Source organism: Prunus persica, chromosome G5, assembly GCF_000346465.2.
Source record: "Prunus persica cultivar Lovell chromosome G5, Prunus_persica_NCBIv2, whole genome shotgun sequence".
NCBI classification, from domain to species: Eukaryota; Viridiplantae; Streptophyta; class Magnoliopsida; order Rosales; family Rosaceae; genus Prunus; species Prunus persica.
Window position 1 is genome coordinate 5,236,477 of NC_034013.1, and position 22,852 is coordinate 5,259,328.

A 22,852-nucleotide genomic window follows, 5' to 3' on the forward strand; every position below is an offset into this window, starting at 1 on the left:
GTTTGCGACAGATTGTGTCTAAGTTTAGTGAATTTCAAAAAGCTATTGAATACATACATGACAATTGGTTAAATCCATTTAAGGATAGTTTGTGGCCGCATGGACAAACACTTGTATGCATCTTGGATTGACAACCTTAAATAGGTAAGTATTATTATCATGAGTTGCAGCTGCTATGTGAGTTTTAAAACTCGTAAGTAAAGATGGATCAATAGGACCTACTCGAGATGACTTAGTAGGCAGACATGTACCTCAACATTACTATCATGAGTAGGAGCTACATCTTCAACCTCTGTAGTATCCTCAAAGTGATCTTAGGGAGCCGCTCTCTGTCTCCTCGTTGAGGCTGTGAGACGCTGTTTATCAGGTCGAGATGATGAAGCCTCAGTAGTACCTCTGCTAGTCCTCTTTATATCTTAAAAAAAAGAGCAGGATTAAGTACACACTCAGTAACGGATTCGGTAGATGGTCACTGAAAAATGGAAACAAATTCGGTGGTACTATCATTGAAAAAAAAAACATATTGGTGGAGTACCACTGAAAAACCGAAATACATTCGGTGGGCATCTCCTGCAAAATGGAAACAAATTTGGTGGACTACCACCGAATCAAGATAACGATTTCGATGGTAACCCACCGAAAGTAAAATTAATTTTAGTGCAAATCATGTTCAAATTCGGTGGACTACCACTAAAGCAATGTAACCATTTCAGTGGTAATCCACCGAAACTAAAATCCAGTTTCGTAAAACTAAGTTCGAACCATACACCCACAAAGTTGAAATCAATAATTAAAATTGGACTTTGACTTTTCAAAAGTGAAATCAAACCCAAGCTTAATCAACACTCAGAAACGTAAATATAGAAATCAAAATTGAAATAAAACCTTGGCTCTTCGAAGGATTTGTGAAAACTTGACAGATTGGTGATGGATGTTTGCCATGGCTGAGGCGATGGTGGTTTGCGATGGGGTAAGGCGTTTGGGGTTGGCTGTGGGTTGTGGTGGCTTTGTTTTAGAGATGAGTTGTGTGATGGGATTCGGGTTTGCAAAGATAGGTTGTGCGATGGCTCTGTTTCAAAGGGGATGAGGTGTGCAATGGAGCTTGTTGTAAATCTAATGTGGTATGTCTGCAAGAGGAGGGAATTTTCGATGGGGTGGGGCTTGATATGGGATAGGGTGGGGTTTGATATCAGATTGGGTGTGTCTGAAAGGGAATGAGGTTTTCGATGGATGGTGTATGATATGGGATGGGGTTTACATAGTAAGTTAGAAAATGGGGTTCATTAGGGCAATTTAGGAAGAAAAATGGGGTATAGTGAGTAATTTGAAATTTTATTAAAATTCAGTGGGGGTATAAAGAGATTATGGGGGGCAAAGAGCAAATAATGAGGTTCATATAGAATTAGTTTAGCTGGTTGTTTGTTAGCACAACTGTTAATTCATAAAGAACAAGATGTTCCCACACTCGAAGGGTAGGATTAATCCCCGTTCGGGGTTCGGCTTTCCTCTGCCATAAAGTGCTTCCAACAGGTTTTGAACCATTGCCATTAAGGCATCAGGTAGCTTATTAACTCGAGGTGGCAGTTTGCCAACCGCACCATACCTTGTGATTGAGAAAGGAATATGTTAAAAACAATGAAGGTTGGATGTGAAGAGGGAGGGGGGTTGCTGTGAGTGAGGTGGGGTGTGTCATCAGTGGTTGTTGATAAGTTTATGGTTTATTTTTTATTTATTTATTATTTTTAAAATTTATTTAGACTTAACGGTGGGTGTCAAAAGTTAAAAATTTACATATCATATCTTAAGTCGTTAGATCATTAGAATGGTTAAGATCCTGTGAAATGCGGATAAATGCATAGTGGCTAAATGTAGAGGCTCGGGATCCTAAATGATCTATATATAAAAAGCAAAAGGCAGAGAATGGTGAAACATTCAAAACACCATAAAATGCCATTGGTTAATGCAAACATTAAGAATTGAAATTATTAATTAAATGAGGATAATATGGTAAATTCACAATTTTTCATATTAAAAAAAAATAAAAAAAAAAAGATAATGGATCCTATTTTTATGGAACACAACACCCATTATCTTTTATAATTCTAAAATAAAATTTATTTTATTTATATAAAAAAAAAGCCGCTCGCAAGCGTGGAAGCGCGTGCGGAGAGGTTAGTATGTAATTATACAGAAACAAAACAAACAAAAAATTGAAAATTAGGTTTTTTATTTTATTTTTTAGTACATGCGATTGGAGTAGGGGGTTTACACAAATATTCATTGGGTGTCTAGGGGTTTCGAACCTCTACTCACATGGGTGAAGGTGGAAGAGCTCAACCAATTGAGCTAATGACACATGAAAATTAGTTTAATTTTGGGGAAATAACATATCTTTTCATTTACATAATATCATTCTCTAAATTTTCATCGGTGATTTAAATCACGTAAAAGATTGTGATGGGTTTGAAAGAAAGGAGAGGATTAGAACTTTCTAGGGATGTATATCCGTTCGAAATCAATACAATGTCATCAATCCGCACCCCAATCAAATATAAATTGAATTATGAATTTTCCAATCAAATCCGATAACATTAGAAGTTAAAAAACAATTGAGAGGTAGTGAAAGTAATTTTCTATTTTGTGTTTTTTAATCACTTGCTTTCTTGTTAAGAAACAAAAAAAGAGAAACCAATGGACATCTCCCTCTACAAAACCTACCCCCCCATTGAACTTAAGCCCAAAGATCAAAATTGACAAACGGTTGAACCAAACCAAATATTGGAAATCATAAAAAGGGAGAAATTCAAATTTAGCTTGGTGGAAGAATCTTGTCTTTTCAATAGAATTACTAATTAAGTTACTGTCAAATCAATTGTAGCTAAAGGGATAAATTACTATTTAAGTTTTAATTAAAAATTAAAACAGAGATAAGCATGATCTCCCTGAAAAGACGCCTAAATCTGTTACGAAGTACAGCTCATCGAAAACGACGTAGCTTCGAGAGACTTGGACTCGTCAGAGACTTTTCTCTCACTCACTCACTCGCTCACTCACTCTGCCACTCAAGAACGAAAAGTTAAAGCAAAGAATTTAATAGTAAAAGCGAAGCCAGGAGACAAAGCACATACCATTTTCTGACCCGCACAGATAGACAGAGAAAAAGCGGAAGCTTCCTTTTGAATTGATTCAGTGGAATTTTCCTCTGCTGTTTTCTCTCTTGCCAAACGGTACACTTTCCATGCCATTAGCTTAACGATTGTGTTGAATTTGGAAATTTTAATTTTGCAGTGGCAGTTACGTTTGTTGGAATTTTTTTTTTGTGAATTTTGGCGTGCTGGTATTTGGCAATAGTGACGCAAAGTTTGTTGATTGTTTCTGGATTTTCTTTGTTAGAAATGCGACTTCAGAAACTGAAACGACGGATCGTCGAAAGCCCTTCTATTTTCAGTTGCTTTGAATGCTTGTGTGTGTGTGTGTGTGCTTCTTGCATAAGTGAGTGATTGTTTTAGCACCATGATGGTTTTATTTTAGTTTAAGAAATGCTTTTTTGGTCAATGAAATTGAAGTTTGTAATTGTGGTGCGGGATTAATTGGAAAGACTGGTATCTGGATATTGAATTTGGGTTGATATCTTGGAAAAGATGGGATTCGGAAAATGCTTAAAAAGAAGCATTGAATGTAGTGGTAGTATAACATTCTAGGATTTTTCTCTTATAGTATGACTATGCAAAGTGTTTATCCAGTGCGGTTGAACATAACCAACGTGGTGAAATGTGCTGTAACTGTAACTAATGCATTTGTACGTAATTAAAACTATATATGTGTTTTAGGAAAGATGTAAATTTAGTCAAGAATTACTCTCAGTCATTGCATTAAGCAGTAGTGTTTTTTATGCGAAGCACTTTGGACTTTAATCAATAGTCAAAGAGTCTTCTTAGTTTTTTTTACATTTATATTTTAGTATCTATTATGTACCAAGTAGGGAGTTGTGATACTGAAGGATTACTTAGAAATATCAGAAAAAGACAGAAATGGTGTTTTTTTGGGTAAAAAAATTCAATGTTTTATAGAAACACTAAAAATAGTTTGTAATTAATGTATGTTGAGAGTCACTGATAGTGTACTATAAAAGAGACTGGCCAACCATGATCAATATAATTTGAGATATCAATTTCTAAACTATAATCCTATAGGCTTTCTGTTGGTTTGCCGTTAAAAATCTAGACTACTATGGTCAGACAATCTTTATTTTTGGTCTTCTTGTTTGACCGAGGATTTTTCCTCTTGATTATCAATACAATGTTTCTATTCCAAAAAAAAAAAAAAAAAAAAAATCTAGACTACAATGGGGACTGGAGTATCATCAGTCCCTTACTTACTCTGTAAGAAGAGTATCCAGTTTCCCATTTACATCAGTTCTTTAGGCTTCGGGGACGGCTCTCTATGGACAAAATAACACACGTCTAGCGTTGTTAGGGGATTCTGCTGAACAGAATTGCTTGTTTCAAACAATGCAAATGGCGTGGCAGGTAGATCAGACACAGTGAAGCTGTGATTCTGTAGCAGTAAAATATGAAAATACAGATAACAAAGAATAACGATGAGTTACGCAGTAGGGGTGAGTGGAAATATAGGTTTAAACATGACAATTGCAATGTAGGTCATATGCATTTTGACCAACTCGGTTTGGACTGGATTATTATCCAATAAACAAGAGGGAAAAATATATGTTTGAAGTTCCCCTGTTTATTTTATTCTATTTTTACATTCCTTGATTCCAAGGTCATATTTAACTTAATGGTCATAGTTGCAGGACAGTAGTCAATGTTAATGCACAGTAGAAGTGGCAATGTTCCTGAAGATGATGTGAGGAACCTGATGTTCCAGTCAAAAGTGTGCGACTTTACTGCCTCCTGAGGCTGGCTTGAAAAGTTAGATTTATATTCAATCCAGATGCATATGACAGAAACGTTAGTATTCTGTCACTCTGAGTGGTAATGCCTCCTTCACAAATGAAATGGTACCTTTGGTGTTGCATTCTGGCGGGGCATGTTTGGATATCTGCCCTTTCTCTTACTTCAGGGAAGTACAGAAGCACAGCCAATGGTTCAGAAGAGTGGTTGCACAATGTCAGCTCAGATATAATAGAAGATTTTCAGAGAAGCACCTCAACTTATAAGGTCACAAAGTTATCATCCCTGTTAAATGATTCTGTATCTTGTGAGGACCTGGAAGGTGTTGGATCATTCAATACTACATGCTTGTTAAACTCAAACTTGAATTTCAGTTCGGATCTTTACATATATGGTACTGGAAACCTGGAGATTCTCCCTCATGTATCAATTGTCTGTCCAATTGAAGGCTGCATGATTACATTTAATATGTCAGGAAATGTTAAAATTGGTCAATTTGCTGCAATAGTTGCTGGTTCTGTAGTTTTTTCTGCTGCCAATCTGACTATGGAATATAATTCTTCTATAAATACAACATCTTTGGGTGGATTACCGCCTTCTCAAACTAGTGGAACTCCAGTGGGCTATGATGGAGGTGGTGGAGGGCATGGTGGCCGAGGTGCTTCCTGCTTGAAAAATAATCAGTCAAGTTTTTGGGGTGGTGATGTTTATACGTGGTCAACATTGTCCGAGCCGTGGAGTTATGGGAGTAAGGGTAGGGGCTTATCTACTAAAATTCCATTTGGAGGGAATGGTGGAGGACGTGTCAAGCTTCAAGTGAAGGATATGCTGTATATGAATGGGTCTGTAACTGCAGAAGGGGGGGATGGTGGGACAACTGGCGGAGGAGGATCTGGTGGAAGTATTTCTGTACATGCTGTAAAGTTGTGAGTACATACTTTTTAATTTGATATTATGCTTATACTTTCTTTAGGGAGTGGGTGATGTACAAACCGGTTCAGACGCTTGGTGCCTTTTTTTCCTCAGTGGGAAAAGAAAGTTATGAAAAATAACACAATGGCAAAAGGAGGACAATAGTTGACCTAGGAAAGAGAAACCAAGAGGCATAAAACAAAGCCACACTCAATAAAAAAATCCAGCCCAATCAAGGTGAATTATAGTAAGGGGAACATCATAAAGTGCTTAGAAAAAGACCATAAGTATGACCACACCTCTTCCACCTCTGCCTTCAAAAGTTGTTCTGTTCCCTTACATCCAAATCACCAAATTTGAAAACTCCTCAGCCCCATAATACCTTAGCCCTCTTCCCACCTCCAAAGCCCACATACCTTTCACTCAACAGGTTGAACACAGCTGAAAATGCTAATGTATTGGAATTCATATAGAGCTACATTAATACTGAAGAAATTGTTTGTCATATTTATCATACACTTCACCTTCAGTTTAAAGTTATATCAGTTTCCAAATCAATGAGCAGTTCATCAGTACCTTATGGGATTAACATTCTTTCTTCTTATGGTAAGGAATCTTGCATTTTTTTTCCTTGAGAAAGTTGGGGGATAAATAATTGAAACTTTTATGCATTTAATTACTTTGAAGATTGTATTCAAACTAAAAGAACTTCTCTGAGTTTCTTCAATTACTTGCATTTTGTCCTGTGACATAGGAAGGGATATGGTACCATAAGTGCTGCTGGTGGAAGAGGATGGGGTGGAGGTGGCGGTGGAAGGTTATCACTTGATTGTTACAGCATACAAGAAGATGTAAAAGTCACTGTACATGGTTTGTACTGATTACACATCTGTATCTAGTAGTTGTAGCAACAATTTTTGAATTTGATATATATTTGGTTCTTATGTTAGAGTCTTAAATATATTTATCTAATGGTTCTTATGTTACATCTGTGTTATGCTGATTATTGCTATATATCTTTTTGAGTCTAATATTATCAGTTCCCATGCACGTAGTATATACACTTATAAATGCAGGTTTACGTTTACATTTTCAACTTATTGATTAATTTTTTTTTGTCTGCAGTCTTGGACTATATTTCTTGGAATATGTTTCTTTCTGTTAGAAACATGCCTGTACTTTTGCAAAGCTATTCTAGAAAAATGGAGCTTTGAAATTTAATATGGTTTTATTATGTCAGGTGGTTTGAGTATCGGTTGTCCTGGGAATGCTGGAGCTGCTGGCACATACTTTAATGCCGATTTACTTAGTTTAAGGGTTGGAAATGACAATATCACAACAGAAACTGAAACCCCTTTGCTCGACTTTCCTACCAGCCCGTTATGGTCACATGTTTTTGTGGAGAATAATGCAAAAGTGTTGGTTCCACTTCTTTGGACCAGAGTTCAGGTTGGCAAATTTAGTCTTCTCAAGTAATTAATTATTTTTAATGAGTTGATTTCTATACTTCTGCAAAGAATCTTTTTGCCATGGTTGGACAAATATATTTTGCAAAAAATGTGGCTTCATAACATTTAATTGTGGGATCTCCCCTGTTGCATGGACTTGATTATGGCACCGGTTTTGTCATCTTAAATGCCAATCAGGACACTACTGCATTTCAAATGAAGTTTTCCATTTGTTTCTTTTTTCTTTCCTAGGCATCCTTTGGGAAACTATTTTCTGCATTTCATGTAGCCTTGCTGTTTATAATTTATGATGTTGAATAGTAATATTCTCTAGGTTTTCAAGGAATAAAGTAGCGGGAAAAAATGGATATGTAGAAGAATTTAATGAAATATATTAATTGATCAACCAAAGAAGAATCCAACCGCATTCCCGTTACATTGTACTTTTCTGGGAACTTGTTTAGGTATACAAAATGGTGCTGCAATTTTACAGCATCTTTGCAGCAACTTAACTAATCGTAAGAATGGCTCCATTCCCTTAACTATGTTACTGTTGACTTCAATGGCCTTTGGGCCTAATATCACCTCTATCTGGATAACAGATATGAATGGTGAGTTTTAAGGTTTCATATGTGTGTGTTGTATGTTTCAGTTATATGAACATGAAAACAAGATATGATAACATACAGCTGTATGAAAAATCTCTAAATAATAGTATACAGATACGTAAAGGATACAAGAATTAATTAATGCACATATAAATATGTATTTTATATGCCTTGAAAAGATAACAGTAATATCTATTGATTCCATTCCATTGTTCATGCATCATGCTCACTCTATAGTGTGAGACCTTATACATTTATTGACAATAATGCACTTGAATGAAGTTTTTGCCCCAGCTCTTATTTATATTTATGTTTTTTTCCTTGTACCGACCCTTAATTATTGTTATTATTATTATATTTAAATTACAGACCCTTATTTCTTTTATAATTTTCCACAAATACTCCTACCTTGTATCCTAGGCGTATCCACATTGTATCAGTTGCATATCGTTACCATATCCCAAAGTCAAAACTTTCCAAGAAGCCAGCGGATATGTATTTGGAATATCAGGTGTGTATCCAGCCATATTGGGGGTGTATTTGTACCTGATACTCCATATCTAACTTTTTTGGAGTATCAGTCCTTCGTAGGTGTGTGTGTTTAGCTATTGTTGATCAAGTTTGCAAGTAGGAATGAAGTTAGGAAATATTTTCCATTGCTATTATTGACCTTCAATGGCTTTTGGGGCCTAATGTACTTCATCTCAAGAATAAGGATGAAGGGGGAGTTCCGAGGTTCAATCCTACTTAAATGGAAAGGTTGGCTATCTTTTGCACTTGTAGATATTTTACACAAGTTTTAACTTATATTGTAGGAAAATGGTACTTGATCTAAAGTTGAAAGATACTTTTAGGGAGATGATATAATTTAGGTACCTTTGTGTTTTTCTGGGGACCTCTTTGTGGAGTTATAGACTTATAGTATTTCCTAAACCTGCTAGTTGGGTCCATTATCGAAGGCTAAGCTCCTAATACAGCAGTGCTTCCATGGATGCATAGAGAACTTAAAACTGTGGGGAACAGTGCTTAATGTGGCCTTGGGGAACTAAAACTATAGGTGTTGATTGAAATTATGCGAAGGGGACAATGGACCTGATTCAATGAAGTCGGACACAGGGTGTGGGGTGTTTAAGACTAAGTTGCAATAGGTATTGAAGAGGTTTTGAAAACACTTGTATTTTGGTGATCTTATACATTGTCCTTTCTAAACATAAAAGTGCTTCATTTTGTAGACATTTAAAATTTGGAACTAAGAACTTGAAAAACAGTCCTTTCTTTCTATGGGATATGTTTCTGTCATGTTAGAAGTACCGTGGCACTACCATAGAATTGGTCAAGAAGTGATGGATTTACAAGTATTACATGTTTTATCTTTTTTATTTCTTTAAGTGAATTCCTTCATTTTGTATGCTCTATCCAGAAGATACATGCACTTATTTTTTGTGTGCATCCCCTTTGATTGTGAAGGTGAGAGGCCAAATTAGTCTATACCGTGGGGGCAGCATCATCTTTGGATTGTCCGAGTATCCAATTTCAGAATTTGAGCTTGTTGCTGAAGAACTTCTGATGAGTGATTCCATCATAAAGGCAAGCAGCTATCAGAGCATTTCATTTTCCTTTCTATTTATCAATGTTCTTAGTGCAAGCAATTGTCTAAACCCTTGATGCAATCAAGCCAAGGAAGGTGAGACAGAGTCATTGTCTAACTTGTTTGAGCTTGGTTTCATCAAATCTCAATCAAGCTTGAACTGAATAATTATGGATGCGCTTGAACCAAAGCTCAAGCTTCCTGGGAAAGATGAGGATCACACACATACATTTCAAGGCTGAACTCAAGTTCAAACTTTTTTGTGGTTCTTCGAAATTTCACCAACATGAACTTCTTTATGGTACCTAATCAAAAAAGTCAAAAGCAATAGGATTACCCTAGGGATTTCCTCGATGAAGGATCCAACTTCCTCTGGCTAGTTGTAGGTTAAACCCGTTCTAGGTGGTTGTTCTACGTTGTTTCATTAGATTTTTCTGTTTGAAATCGGCATATCTTCCTGGAGCTATTGAATAATCATGTTTGCCTGTGGTATAAGCTTACTCAAGAGTGCTATTCATGAACTAATTGAGAGTTTACCGTTTGTTCGTTGCTTTTCTTTTTGTTCAAGAATTTAGAACGTATGAGGTGCTACTTTGATATAAAATAACTTGGCGGGTTGGTGCTGTGGGATCTTTGTAGAATTCTAATTCCAGGCTCTGAAGTTTCTGTTATTTTCTGTAAAGAGTCTAAAAAAGGTATTTTAATATAAATGAAGGTTTTTGGTGCATTTAGAGTCGCTGTCAAGATGTTACTCATGTGGAACTCCAAAATTCAAATAGATGGTGGTGGAAATCCCATTGTTACTGCTTCAGTCCTTGAAGTCAGGAATCTGATTGTTCTGAGGGTATGATGGTCTGAACCTCATCCTTATTTATATTTAGTACTCATTGTATTTTAAACCTTTCGCCTGTTCTTGGTAGTTGAAAAGCAGAGTTGATACATTGTGTTTTGCAGCAAAACTCTGTCATTAGTTCAAATACAAACTTGGGTGTATATGGCCAGGGACTACTGAAGTTGACTGGTCATGGTGATGCAATAAAAGCCCAGAGGCTCTCCTTGTCTCTCTTTTATAACATCACTGTAAGCCTTTGTCTCTCTTGTAGTGTTAGATGTTTTAGCTGTTTTGTTCTGTGACCTTCTTGGCCACTTCTGCTGTATCCTTTTAGTTTTCTTCAATAGAAGTTCGTTTCTTTTGAAAAAGATAATTTATTTCTAATTGCCTCAATGCTGATTTGAAAATAGCAAGAGCTCGTAGATTTGAAAAATAAATCCTGTTTGCCCATGGGTTTTTGACAACTATGAAAAAATTATACTTACACATTATTTCTTTGTTGTCATCATTTCATCATCACATCTTATCTTTTGTCTTCTGATAGCATTGCATGACATTTTCAGAACATACAACTACCACAGTGACTGATTCCACTAATGCGTTTAAATTTTTATACAATTCTAAACTACCCGAGAAGTTTTTGTTTATATGTTTTTGGAATGTGACATTTCGGCTATCAGTAACTATTGTATGTTTCTTTCTGGTGGCTCAGTTTTTTTTCTTTAATTCTGGCCAAAATGGATCTATTTGTAACCTATTCTGCTGTTACTTTGCCCTGGATTTCCTTTTTTTGGTAGTGAAACTGTAGAATTCCATTTGGACAAACTGCTTTACAAGTTTTCATACTTCTTACAACAGGTTGGTGCTGGTTCTTTACTTCAGGCTCCATTGGATGATGATGCTAACAGAAATGTGTGAGTATGAAGTTTAGGGTCTTGTTCCTCTGTGCTTGTGTTTTCTTCCCTGATAATTTTTTTGACTTTTTTTTTTTTCGGTGTGAATTCAATTTTGTAGGGTTACAAAATTGCTTTGTGAGAGTCAAGCATGTCCATTGGATTTGATTACTCCACCGGATGATTGCCATGTTAATTATACACTCTCCTTTTCACTTCAAGTAAGATTAAGAATTTAATTAGAGATTTATGGCGAGATGCTAAAGCATATTGGAACAGAATACCTGCTTTATTGTAATTTTAATTATTTTCTTAAGCATGATTTATTTTTAATGTGTAAGGTACGAAGTTTTTATTTTATGTATGCCGTAGACTTCTAGTAAATTTGGTTTTTGTTTTTCTCTTTTGTCAAATTAGACTTCTAGTCAATTAGATAGCAATCATAGAAAATTAGTTTCTGCTTGGAATGTAACCTTCCTGTTGGCTTATCTTATTAGTATGTTAAGTTTCATGGGTTCATAATCTAAATTATAAGGTTATTTTGTGTGGCTTTTCCAAATTGTATACAGTTGGACAACCTGCAAGAGCTATTCCCATTTCAATTTTTCTTTTTTCTTTTGATAATTATAAAGCAGGAGACTGGTCTAAGTTTTCCTGGACTTCCATTTCTAGTCTGGATGCTGATCATGAGTTTTACCACTACCAAAACTTTCTTTTATGTTGGTTTCTTTCTTCAATTTGTGGCTTCAACTCTTGATTGAAATCAACTCTTTCTGACCGGTTGATTACCCATAGAAGTATCAACTAGTGGGTTCACCGTTATTGTTGTTCAAAGTATATTTGTGTTTCACATTTTACAGATTTGTCGTGTTGAGGACCTTCTTGTTGATGGTGTCGTGAAGGGAAGTGTAATTCACATCCACAGGGCGAGGACTATTATTGTAGATAATAATGGCCTGATCACTGCATCAGAACTAGGTAAAGGAGGTTATTCTAGAGCTAAGATGTGAAATGTTTTACGCATTTGATTAAATCAAAACCATCTATTTTCAGGTTGCAGTAAAGGTATTGGAAGTGGAAACTTTTCAAATGGAGCTGGTAGTGGTGCTGGACACGGGGGAAGAGGGGGCTCTGGATACTTTAATGGGAGGGTGTGCAATGGTGGTAATGAATATGGCAATGCTGATCTCCCATGTGAATTGGGGAGTGGAGCTGAGGGTCCCAGTCCGTCATATGGGAATGTGGTTGGAGGGGGAATGATTGGTAAGTTTTCGAACATATAAAAAATTGTTGGCACACATCTATGGCTTAAATTTTGAGAATTGTGGTAAACCAGCTAACTTTTTCATAGTGTCATGAAATCTTGACTTCAACTCACTGCTATTGCAACCTCCCAACACAAGCTGAACTTCACATGTTGGGCTCAGGTGTTGTGGAAAGACGCCTATATGTGAGGGGAGTGTTAGAATATAAAATTATTGTTGGCCCACAATGCAGCACTTAAGTTTTTGGCAATAGTAGTAAACCAGCAAACTTTGTAACTAAGCAATTTCAAAACCACCCTTTATTCTTGCACTGGAAAAAGAAAAAGGAAGACAGTTGTTTTAGAAACCAGTAACTACGGGAAATATTCAACTCCAATAATAAAAGTCTTGTACAGGTAAGCGTAACCTTATTCAACTTTCTAAGTTGCTTAATATAAAAATGTCAAATTTATGCTCTTCCAGAACCCCCTTTAGTGGGAACAATGTTTTCTAGTGACATGCAATTGGGTATTGTACTGCTTATGAACAAAAACCAAGTGGCTGCAACTATGAATTACTAATTTAAATATATTTGACATTATACTTGGGTCATACTTACACCCATTTTCATGCTGGTTAGTGATGGGATCCATCCAGTGGCCACTCTTAAAGCTTGATGTCTTTGGAACATTGAGTGCTGATGGTCAAAGCTTTCATAAAGCAGCTAGAAATGGTAATGGTACTTTGATTGGCGGACTTGGTGGAGGTTCAGGTGGGACAATCCTTATTTTCCTTCAAGAGCTTGGATTACTTGCACAGAATTCATCTTTATCTGTTGCTGGGGGCAAAGGTGGTCCTCTTGGTGGAGGTGGGGGTGGGGGTGGAAGAGTTCATTTTCATTGGTCTAAGATAGATTTTGAGGATGAATATGTTCCGGTTGCTAGTATAAGTGGCTCCATTAACAGCAGGTATGATTTGGTGTCTTTATAATTTTCATAAATATAAGATTGTGCTGCTATCAGTTCTTTGAATATCCTTTTTGGATATGGGGAATCAACACATTAAGATGCGTTTTCCAGCTTTTTGGTCAAATATATTTGTAAAACATTTTCTTGATACACTATCACTTCCGTACCCAATTGTTGTGCATGATTTTGAATGCCAGATGCTCTAGGGACTTTTATAAAATGCAGAAATTCCTTATACAATTGCAATAAAGAGAATACTTTCCTCAGAGAGGCTTATTCAACCATTCAATCATGTTACTGATTTTCAAAATAATAAAATGTAAAAAAGTTTGTCTGATATTGTAGTTTCTCAGTTTTTTATTTCCATCATTACCCTTGGTCATGGGAATTAAATGGCTAAGAGTATGCATTGATTTTGACATGTACCTGGTTTTCTGTTCTGAAGACTATCACTAGCACCTTAGCTATTACTATCAATTTGATTAGGTTGCTAATTACTAATGGTAACAGTCTGAGTTGACCAAAACCAATAGAGCACCCTTTCTACTACTGCTTCGACACCAACTTGCTAGTATAAAAGAAGAGTTTACATTACCTATTTGACCAAGGAACTTTCCCTGGTGGGGGCATGATGATACAAGATAGAACACGAGTATCAAATACAGTGACAATCTTTCTCCCAAGCAGAAAATAAAAGTAAATTACCGAATTTATAAAAATAAAAAATAAAAAAGAAGAAGAAGAAAATATTTCTTATCAAACATAGTATTTTAGTTGATTAAGCATTTATAGAATGATAGTCTTTATGATGAAAGAGAAGATCATGTTGACATCTGCTTTTAGGTTTCAATCTGATTTTCTGTCTACATGATTCTGATGGGGTTATTGCACATGATAGTTCATGCCTTCCATTTCTTATGAAATTGGCATATCATACCTCATCCCCATATTTGCTAACAAATTGTTTCTAGATTTGAATTGTATTCTTAGCAAATCCTTTACCTTGAGAGCTTGAAATTGTCACAAAAGTATGGATATTCTCATTATCCCATCTTCAGAAGAATAACTTATTATAAATAATCAAAAACTTTTTACCGAAAAACCCATCATTTGGTTGTCCTCTTAATCTATACTAAAAATATCTGCAAACTTGCTTTTCTTTTTTAATTTTCAAATGTTATCTTTTAAGTTTTTGTCAGACCACATACAGACTGTTCTTTTAAGCCTACTGGGCTAAGTATGGTTGAGTGTAGAATTCTCATCTTGCAACAAATGTTACTTGAATAGCTTTTTCTTTTATTTTCTTAATAAGCCGTAGTATGAAAAGAACTCAATAATGGAAATTTAATTTCTTGCTGATCTCTGTTAGTGGAGGTGCTGGGGATGATGGAGGTCATCATGGAAGCGATGGAACTATCACTGGGAAAAAATGCCCAAAGGGCCTTTATGGAACCTTCTGCAAGGTAATTTTCATTTGGTATTTCATAGTGGAATATGTCTCTTTTCTAGTATAAATGGTTGTGGTATCAAACATAGAAACCTGTGCACGTTCTCGCTACCCTTTATTTCAATGTATGCATCAGTTTGTGGTGTAAAATGGTTGTGTCAGCTATTTAAGTTAGGCCCAATATGCTTGTTTCATTCCATGCTTCAATTGGTCTCACTGTGCTTTGAAACAACCTCTGTGAGTTTCTGTTTTTGTTGCTTAATTCCGGTTTAGTATAAAGTTTTCTTTACGGTGGGAATTTTGCTTTCCAACCTCACTAAACTGGCCTGAGCCGAACCGGTCAGATTGGACCAGCGTGCCACCTTTGTGTGGGTTTGATCGAGTCAATATCTGTATAACTCATCAAAGTTGGTTGGTGTTGTCAATATCTGAACCAATAGGACTCACTTAAAGAATATTTGGGTTTTGCATTTCTCCTATCTTGAACCTTGGACCTCAAAAAACACCCACATCCTATGTGCCACTATGTCTGTGTACAAAGAAATTCAAAGAAACCACTACTGACAGACAGGACAAACAGCAGGGTCTTTTTCTTGACTTCAGGCTTGACTTCTTCTTGGACTCCTTTCCTATACTTTTGGCCCCTGCCCTTCCTGTTTGAAGTCAGTCAAGACATAATTAAGGAATTGATTGAACCCTTGGATGGAGTTGGGCTGGGCGTCCGTGTTACAAACATTTCTTACATCCAAGAATTTCATTATTGATTAAATTGGGTTCCATGCAAGTCTAAATCCTTCTTCCTATCTTTCCGTCCACCAAAGTGGTGCTGGCCAAAACACTTGAGGGGAAGCCACTTAGAGTCTTTGCAACATAAACAGCAGGGTCTTTTTCTTGACCTCAGGCTTGACCTTCTTCTTGGACTCCTTTCCTATACTATTGGCCCCTGCCCTTTCAGTTTGAAGTCAGTCAAGACATCATTAAGGAATTGATTGAACCCTTGGACAGAGTTGGGCTGGGCGTCCATGTTGCAGAACATTTCTTATATCTAAGAATTTCATTATTGATTGAATTGGGTTCCATGCAAGTCTAAATCCTTCTTCCTATCTTTCCGTCCACCAAAGTGGTGCTGGCCAAAACACTAGAGGGGAAGCCACTTAGAGTCTTTGCAACATAAACAAATTCTCATTTTAAAAGGTTATCCTGTTATTATTAATATCCTGTTTGATCATTGTGAGGTATATCTGCTATATCTGTTTTCGTTTTCTTTCTTTTTTAAGGTTTTTGAGAATTGCGTTCTGTTACAGGAATGCCCTGTTGGCACATTCAAAAATGTTGATGGTTCTGATGCACATCTTTGTATTCCTTGTTCTGTTGATCTTCTTCCAAGTCGTGCTGAGTTCATCTATGTGCGAGGTATTTTGATGAACATATTTTATCTTTTATGTTTGATTCTCTCTCTCTCTCTCTCTCTCTCTCTCTCTCTCTCTCTCTCTCTCTGTTCTCAAATGTAGTTTTTTGTTTTATTTTAATATTGGCTCTCATCTCACGAAAAGGTGCACCCTTGCTGTAGGCGGGGTGACTCAGCCATCATGTCCCTATAAATGTGTATCTGACAATTATAGGATGCCAAAATGCTACACACCTCTCGAGGAGCTTTTGTATACTTTCGGGGGGCCCTGGCCTTTTGCAATTTTATTGTCATGCGTTTTGGTGGTTCTGGCTTTGTTACTGAGGACTTTGAGAATCAAATTGGTTGGTTCATGTTCATATCACAGGGCTGGTTCAATTGAACAGCACAGTCATCATCAATTCCCATGTCTTCTTTCCCTATCTGAGGTATACAACAAGTATTCCTTTATTTCAAATTATGCTTCCACAGCTATGATTTGATTGCCTTGCAGAATTTTTGACAATTTTTGACATGTTTATTTTTTATTTTGTAAATAATAATAACTTAGGTACGGGGAACCAGAGTTGAAGAAACTCAAAGCCATGTTCATCGAATGTACTTCATGGGTCCTAATACTTTCAGAGAACCATGGCATCTTCCTTACTCTCCTCCTAATGCAATCATTGAAATTGTGTAAGAAAATTACTGAACTTAGAAGTCTATGCGATATTACAATTGGATGCTAATATGACAGTGATATTTTTTTTAAGGAATATGACAGTGATATTTTGGATTAGCATATGTGATTAGGTATTGGCCATTGATGTCAGTGCACCTGAAACCAAGAAAACTTATCTAACCTGTTGGTTCTAATAATTTGGTTTGAAAGTTTTTCTTCCAAGATACTGTTTGCCTTAAAAAAGAACGCATGTTCTCTTAGAACTAATATAATTAGTTAATTGTTAGTCCAAGATAATGGTTTAATGGAAAGCACCACTTAGGTTTGCATATGCTTGTTCTGTCTAATATGTAACAATATTTGTTTGTTTTTGCAACCCCTTTTTTGGGTTACAGATATGAAGATGCATTTAACAGATTTATTGATGAGATCAATTCTGTTGCTGCATATGATTGGTGGGAAGGGTCTGTGCATAGTATACTTTCAGTTCTCGCGTACCCTTGTTCCTGGTCCTGGAAACAGTGGCGGCAAAGAAATAAAGTTCATCGCCTTCAGGAATATGTGAAGTCTGAATATGACCATTCATGTCTTCGCTCTTGCAGATCTCGAGCCTTGTACAAAGGGATGAAGGTTTTACTCTTTCTACTAAATTTCCTTCCCAGTTTTTCAATTTTGTAATTACACTTATTATCGCAATCAATCATTGTCAAGCTTCATATTCATACTTGGTAGGTTTCTGAGGTTCTATTTGGAGTAGACAATTTACATATGGTGGCATCTTAAAATAGATGAATTTATAAAATGCAATTTAATACCATCAACTAAGTGTGGACCTTTTACTATCTTGCTTTATACATCCATCTCTAATGTGGACAGTTTCAATGTATTCCTGTTTCTCTAATTGCAAGACGCATGCACGTTCCACTTTTATGCTATATGTGTGACATATCCCGATAATGGGTGACACAGACATCAATTTCATGCCACTCTTGCCAAGAACTCATTCCTTTCACTACTTCTTGCCAATCAAGCATTGGCAAAAGTTTCATTCACTGGTGAAAAAAAGAAAATGGTACAAGGTCTGAAAATGAAAATAAATTACAGTAGTTTATTTGTTGTGAAAGTTTTGCCAAAAAGAAAAAGATGAAAGAAGATAATGTGTTCAGTTGGCAGGTTATTATTCTGACGAAATAGAAAAGCTTAACAGGTGATTATAACACAGTTTACATGTCATAAAGTGTTGTTATTAACCCAGTATGATTACCAAGCCACATAAATGTTATCCTTGGTAGTGAACAACGGAGCAAGTACTGTTGTGTTAGGCTACTACAAAAATAATTATTAAAATTCAGTTGCCAATGACTGTTTGTTCTAGTGGCATCAATGTTTTCAAAGGAGCGGGCACACCTCATAGCAAGGTGCAATGGAAACAACCCAGAAGCTCCATTGTTTCACAAAAGTACTGAAAGGCATAAGCCTTTTGGGCTTTATAAATGAAAAAAAAAAAATTTCCCACTCCAGAACGATACCATTTGGAAGGGGTAACTTAAAAAATAAAAAGCAATGTGGAAAGAAGAAGCATTCTGCCTCCTGGTAATGGACAATTACCATCCCACGTTGATTCCTTAGATAAAGATGATAGTGATATTAGCTTGAATGAGGTCTTATTGATGAGGATTTGGATAGGTAAGCGTATTCTCTCTTTTGGAGCTGCTTTTTATGTTTTTGTCAATGATCTTATTGGTTGATCATTATTATTGTTGGGATTCTTATTTAAGTTGGATGATCTTAAATATCATATGTTTTATGAATGACTATTAATATGTTTTTTTTCTTCATATATATTATTTGTGTAGAAGTTTTTAAAAAATAATAATAATTTGAAAGTCTTATGCCGCAAGGCTTACATCTTGTCTTGCAAGACCCAAAATGCCTCGCATTAGGTGCATTCGCCTCTGAACACATTGAGTGGCATTAATCTCCACTTTGCTGGAGGTTTTGAGTTCAAACCTCATAGGCCGCAATTGTTGAACAGAAAATGTTTGGAGTTCACATGGCTATGCCTTAGTCCGTAATTGCATTCTTGTTGGACTGGGTGGGCTGGTGGAATACAGAAGTAGGAGGTTTGAAAGGTTATGCCTCTTTTGTTATGTAGATTGTTTGGAAGAGGGGAGGAAAAGAGATGAACGTTTTATGGTGTAAAAACAAACATTGAATCAATGAACTGTTGCTATCAAGGTCTCTTTTTGAATGGATGAGAGGGTTGCATTTCCTTTTCTACTTTGTCAAATTTCCTTTGGAAGGTTTAGGGTTTGTTGTTTCTTTTTTCAATTTTTCCTGTTTTGGGTACTTTGGACACTTACTGCATACCATAGTATCCTTTTCTTGACGTAAATTTTACTTACCGAAAAATAATAGTTTCTAGCAATTCATAAAGTTGAGTTTTCTTCACAGGTATTGAATGATATGTTAATTTTCTTCTCTGTCTTATCTTCATAATTGAAATTGATGCAGGTTGGAGCAACACCAGACTTAATGTTGGCATATATTGATTTTTTCCTTGGTGGTGATGAGAAGCGTCTAGATATGGTATCAATCATACAGAAGAGGTTCCCCATGTGCATAATTTTTGGTGGTGATGGCAGCTATATGTCACCTTATAATCTTCACAATGATACGTTGTTGACCAACCTCCTTGGCCAGGTCTGTAGTTTCACGTGATACTTAAGTAACCTACTGATTATTATTTTGTTATACATATCCGATGTAAGTCATGTCATTCTATTCTCAGCATGTCCCAGAAACTGTTTGGAATCATTTGGTTGCTGGTTTGAATGCTCAGTTGAGGATGGTGAGGCATGGATCTATCCGTTCTCACCTAATTCCTGTGATTAATTGGATAAATAGCCATGCAAACCCTCAACTTGTGTTTCATGGAGTTAGAGTTGAGCTTGGGTGGTTTCAAGCAACAGCCTCTGGTTATTATCAGCTGGGAATATTGGTAGTGGTTGGGGATTATCCACTTCAAAGTCTGCACCAGTCTGATATGGGGGATAACGAGCTACCAAGGTAACTTTGATTATTTGCACTTACATTTCTTTTTTAAGAGCATCTGTTGATTGCTCATACACACCCTGGACCTCCAATTTTTGCATGCTTCAAAACAAGTGTGATGGGCTTATCCATTTTTCCATTTTAACATAGTGTTTCTACAACCAATTAAGAATGATAGTGTCCATTAAGAATGTTTTCAAACTTGTAAGACTTGCATGGCATGGATAAAAACAAAGAAGTTTTTTATTTTTTCCTTTTCTGTTCCCTTCTTTTTTCGTTATTGTTATAGGCATAAACGTCTGACTGCACTGATATCCTTTTGGGGCTAGAAAATATAGCAGCTTGAACCCTTAGAATGCACAAGTGATTGATTCCTGAACCCTGCATGTATTGTTTAGCATAATGATTATTGACTAATTTGTTAATTCTTTATCTAAAATCAGGTCCAATGCTGCATGCACAAGAAAATGTTCAAAGCAGATGCAGCAAAATTGGCCATTTGTAGGTCATGCATTATCTGTTAAAAGGATAACTGGAGGAATTAATGGAGGTCTTATAAATCATACTACCTTGAGATCTTTGGATTATAAAAGGGATTTCCTCTTTCCACTCTCTCTCTTACTGCACAATACAAGACCTGTTGGTCGTCAGGTACTTCAATTAGATTTTTTTTAATTGTATTTAAAATAGGCACAATTCCGATGTCATTCAAGATATAATATAAATGTATGTTTCAGGACACCCTGCTGCTGCTGATAAGTTTCATGCTGTTAGAAGATCTTTCTGTCACCATTCTTATGTTACTTGAATTCTATTGGATATCTCTTGGGGCTTTCCTTGCTGTCTTGCTCATACTTCCTTTATCCCTTCTCTCTCCCTTCCTTGCTGGATTGAATGCCTTATTCAGTAAGGAACTTAGAAGAGCTTCACTAGCTCGTGTATATGCATTGTGGAATGCTACATCGCTTTCTAATATTGTAAGTTATACAGCGCTTGAAATATGCTTTAGCATAATTGCTTTTTGAAATTTCAATTACAAGTTAGGAACAACTTATGGATATGCATGAGACTTAGAGCTATTTCTATATTCATAGTTGCCCATAACCAATAATCTCTAAGCGGGGAGTTCGGTTGAACTCACCATGCTTTTTGCGGTCATTACTCACCATGCTTATGTTCTAGCACCAGTATGTGGTGGAGGGGGTAGGGTAGTGACGCATTCTAAAATTGTGAGCATATGTGTTGAGTATCGAAAAATAAGACGGTTCAGACCTTTGAACTATAGTGCAAGGTGGGCCCCACAAACTGTCCAATTTCTTGAAAAGAAAATTGGGGATCCTCTCCTGAAGCAGCTCAAATGTTTCGACATCTAGATCTCCCCACTCAACTATTACTGTCGAGTTATGTAATTAATTTTGAACTCTGCAGGTGGTTGCTTTCATGTGCGGCATTTTACATTATGGATTTTCATTTTTCCAGCCACCTCACAAGTCAAATACATGGAACACTAGAAGGTGAGGCCTCCTGTCCACCTTGAAGGAAATAATAAGATTCTTTGGATGGAACTAACTGCTGCTTGTTAGTCATGTTAATGTGCCTGTAAAAATACATGCATAGAGTGGCAAACATGAGGTGAAAACCAGTTTTTGCAGAGAGCCAAACCAGTGTAGAGTTCTTTAGAGTGTGTTGGAGTGACCTTTACCTGTACATGCTGATTGAACTATTTTTGGTTCTAGGTTCTTGAACTCTAGTCTCTTGTCAGTATTTGTTATTAAGCTGTTCTGTAATATGTTTTAAAAAGGCTAATCCCTTTTATATTTATTGAAGAAGGATCCTTCTCCTTTTTGTTGCTGATAATTAAGGGCTAAAAAGAAATTAATCCTCTCTTAAAACTAATTATGAAATTATTTTGTACATGTGACATTGCATCTTTCGTACACGTTATATGCTTCTGAACTGTACGTGCTCCAGGGATGATGATAAGTGGTGGCTTTTACCATCCATTCTTCTGCTATTCAAGTTAATGCAGGCGCTGTTTGTGGACTGGCACATAGCAAATTTAGAAATCCAAGATCATTCTCTATTTTTCCCAGATCCGGATGCGTTTTGGGCACACGAATCTGGAACGTAAGAAAAAGTAAACGAAATATAAATGACAACAGTTCTAAAGCTTTCGTGCTCTTGTGGTGTCAGGAAAGAGGCCTTTATGTTCTGCTTTGGCACCGGAGTGGCTGCTTTGCCTTTATGTTTTGCTTTGGCATCGGTGTGGCTGCTTTGCCTTTATGTTTTGCTTTGGCATCGGTGTGGCTGATGTTTTTGTAAATATGTTCAGAGCTGTATACATGCATTAGTTATAGGTGCAGCTTTCCTCCATTGTACTCAGAGAGGCAAGTAGATTGTAAAACTTTAGAGCACAGTAAGGAAGATAGAGATTAGATTCAATCATTTTTCACCAGAAATTATTGTAATGCGAACATTTTCATTATTTCTAATATATAAAGGATAGATCTGTCTTTTTATCTGTCATGTCTTCATCCACAAAAGCTCATGCATGCACACACATACAAGTGTAATTTTCTCTTGTGCATTCAAATTACAGAGCCTTCTGCATTGGTACAAATCAATACCTAATGTTGTAATCTGAAAACAAAAAAAACAACAAAAAAGGGTTAACTACATAAAAGTACCCAACCTTTGGGGTCGTTTTAAATTATTACCCAACCAATGTTAGTGTTATAAATCTTGAGAGGATAAAATATCTTGAATAGGGAACCACTTTAAGTTAATGTAGCTTTCTTTTCTTCCTACTCATCCGTTTTGAACGTCATGAATGAAAATCTTGTTTCAGTTTCAATGAAAAACCTTCTCTTTATCCC

The 22,852-nt window shown here is 36.3% G+C and overlaps 1 protein-coding gene across 4 annotated transcripts; it reads left to right on the forward strand.

The window, feature by feature from the left end:
* Positions 3,073–22,499, forward strand: LOC18776933. 4 transcript variants are annotated; one of them, XM_020563976.1, is made up of 23 exons: positions 3,073–3,227; positions 4,814–5,839; positions 6,580–6,695; positions 7,066–7,274; positions 9,349–9,468; positions 10,185–10,313; positions 10,424–10,549; positions 11,160–11,215; positions 11,316–11,415; positions 12,055–12,172; positions 12,248–12,457; positions 13,079–13,406; positions 14,776–14,869; positions 16,158–16,266; positions 16,424–16,689; positions 16,812–16,936; positions 17,318–17,552; positions 19,437–19,625; positions 19,714–19,991; positions 20,420–20,627; positions 20,714–20,953; positions 21,405–21,490; positions 22,170–22,499. In XM_020563976.1, exons 2-23 carry the CDS (start codon positions 4,998–5,000, stop codon positions 22,285–22,287), a joined length of 4,302 nt encoding a protein of 1,433 aa, XP_020419565.1. In that variant the 5' UTR covers positions 3,073–3,227; positions 4,814–4,997; the 3' UTR covers positions 22,288–22,499. The 4 variants fall into 4 exon arrangements, with proteins under 4 accessions (XP_020419565.1, XP_020419564.1, XP_020419563.1 ...); XM_020563975.1 differs by having other exon boundaries at positions 4,808–5,839; positions 21,948–22,262; XM_020563974.1 differs by having other exon boundaries at positions 21,948–22,262.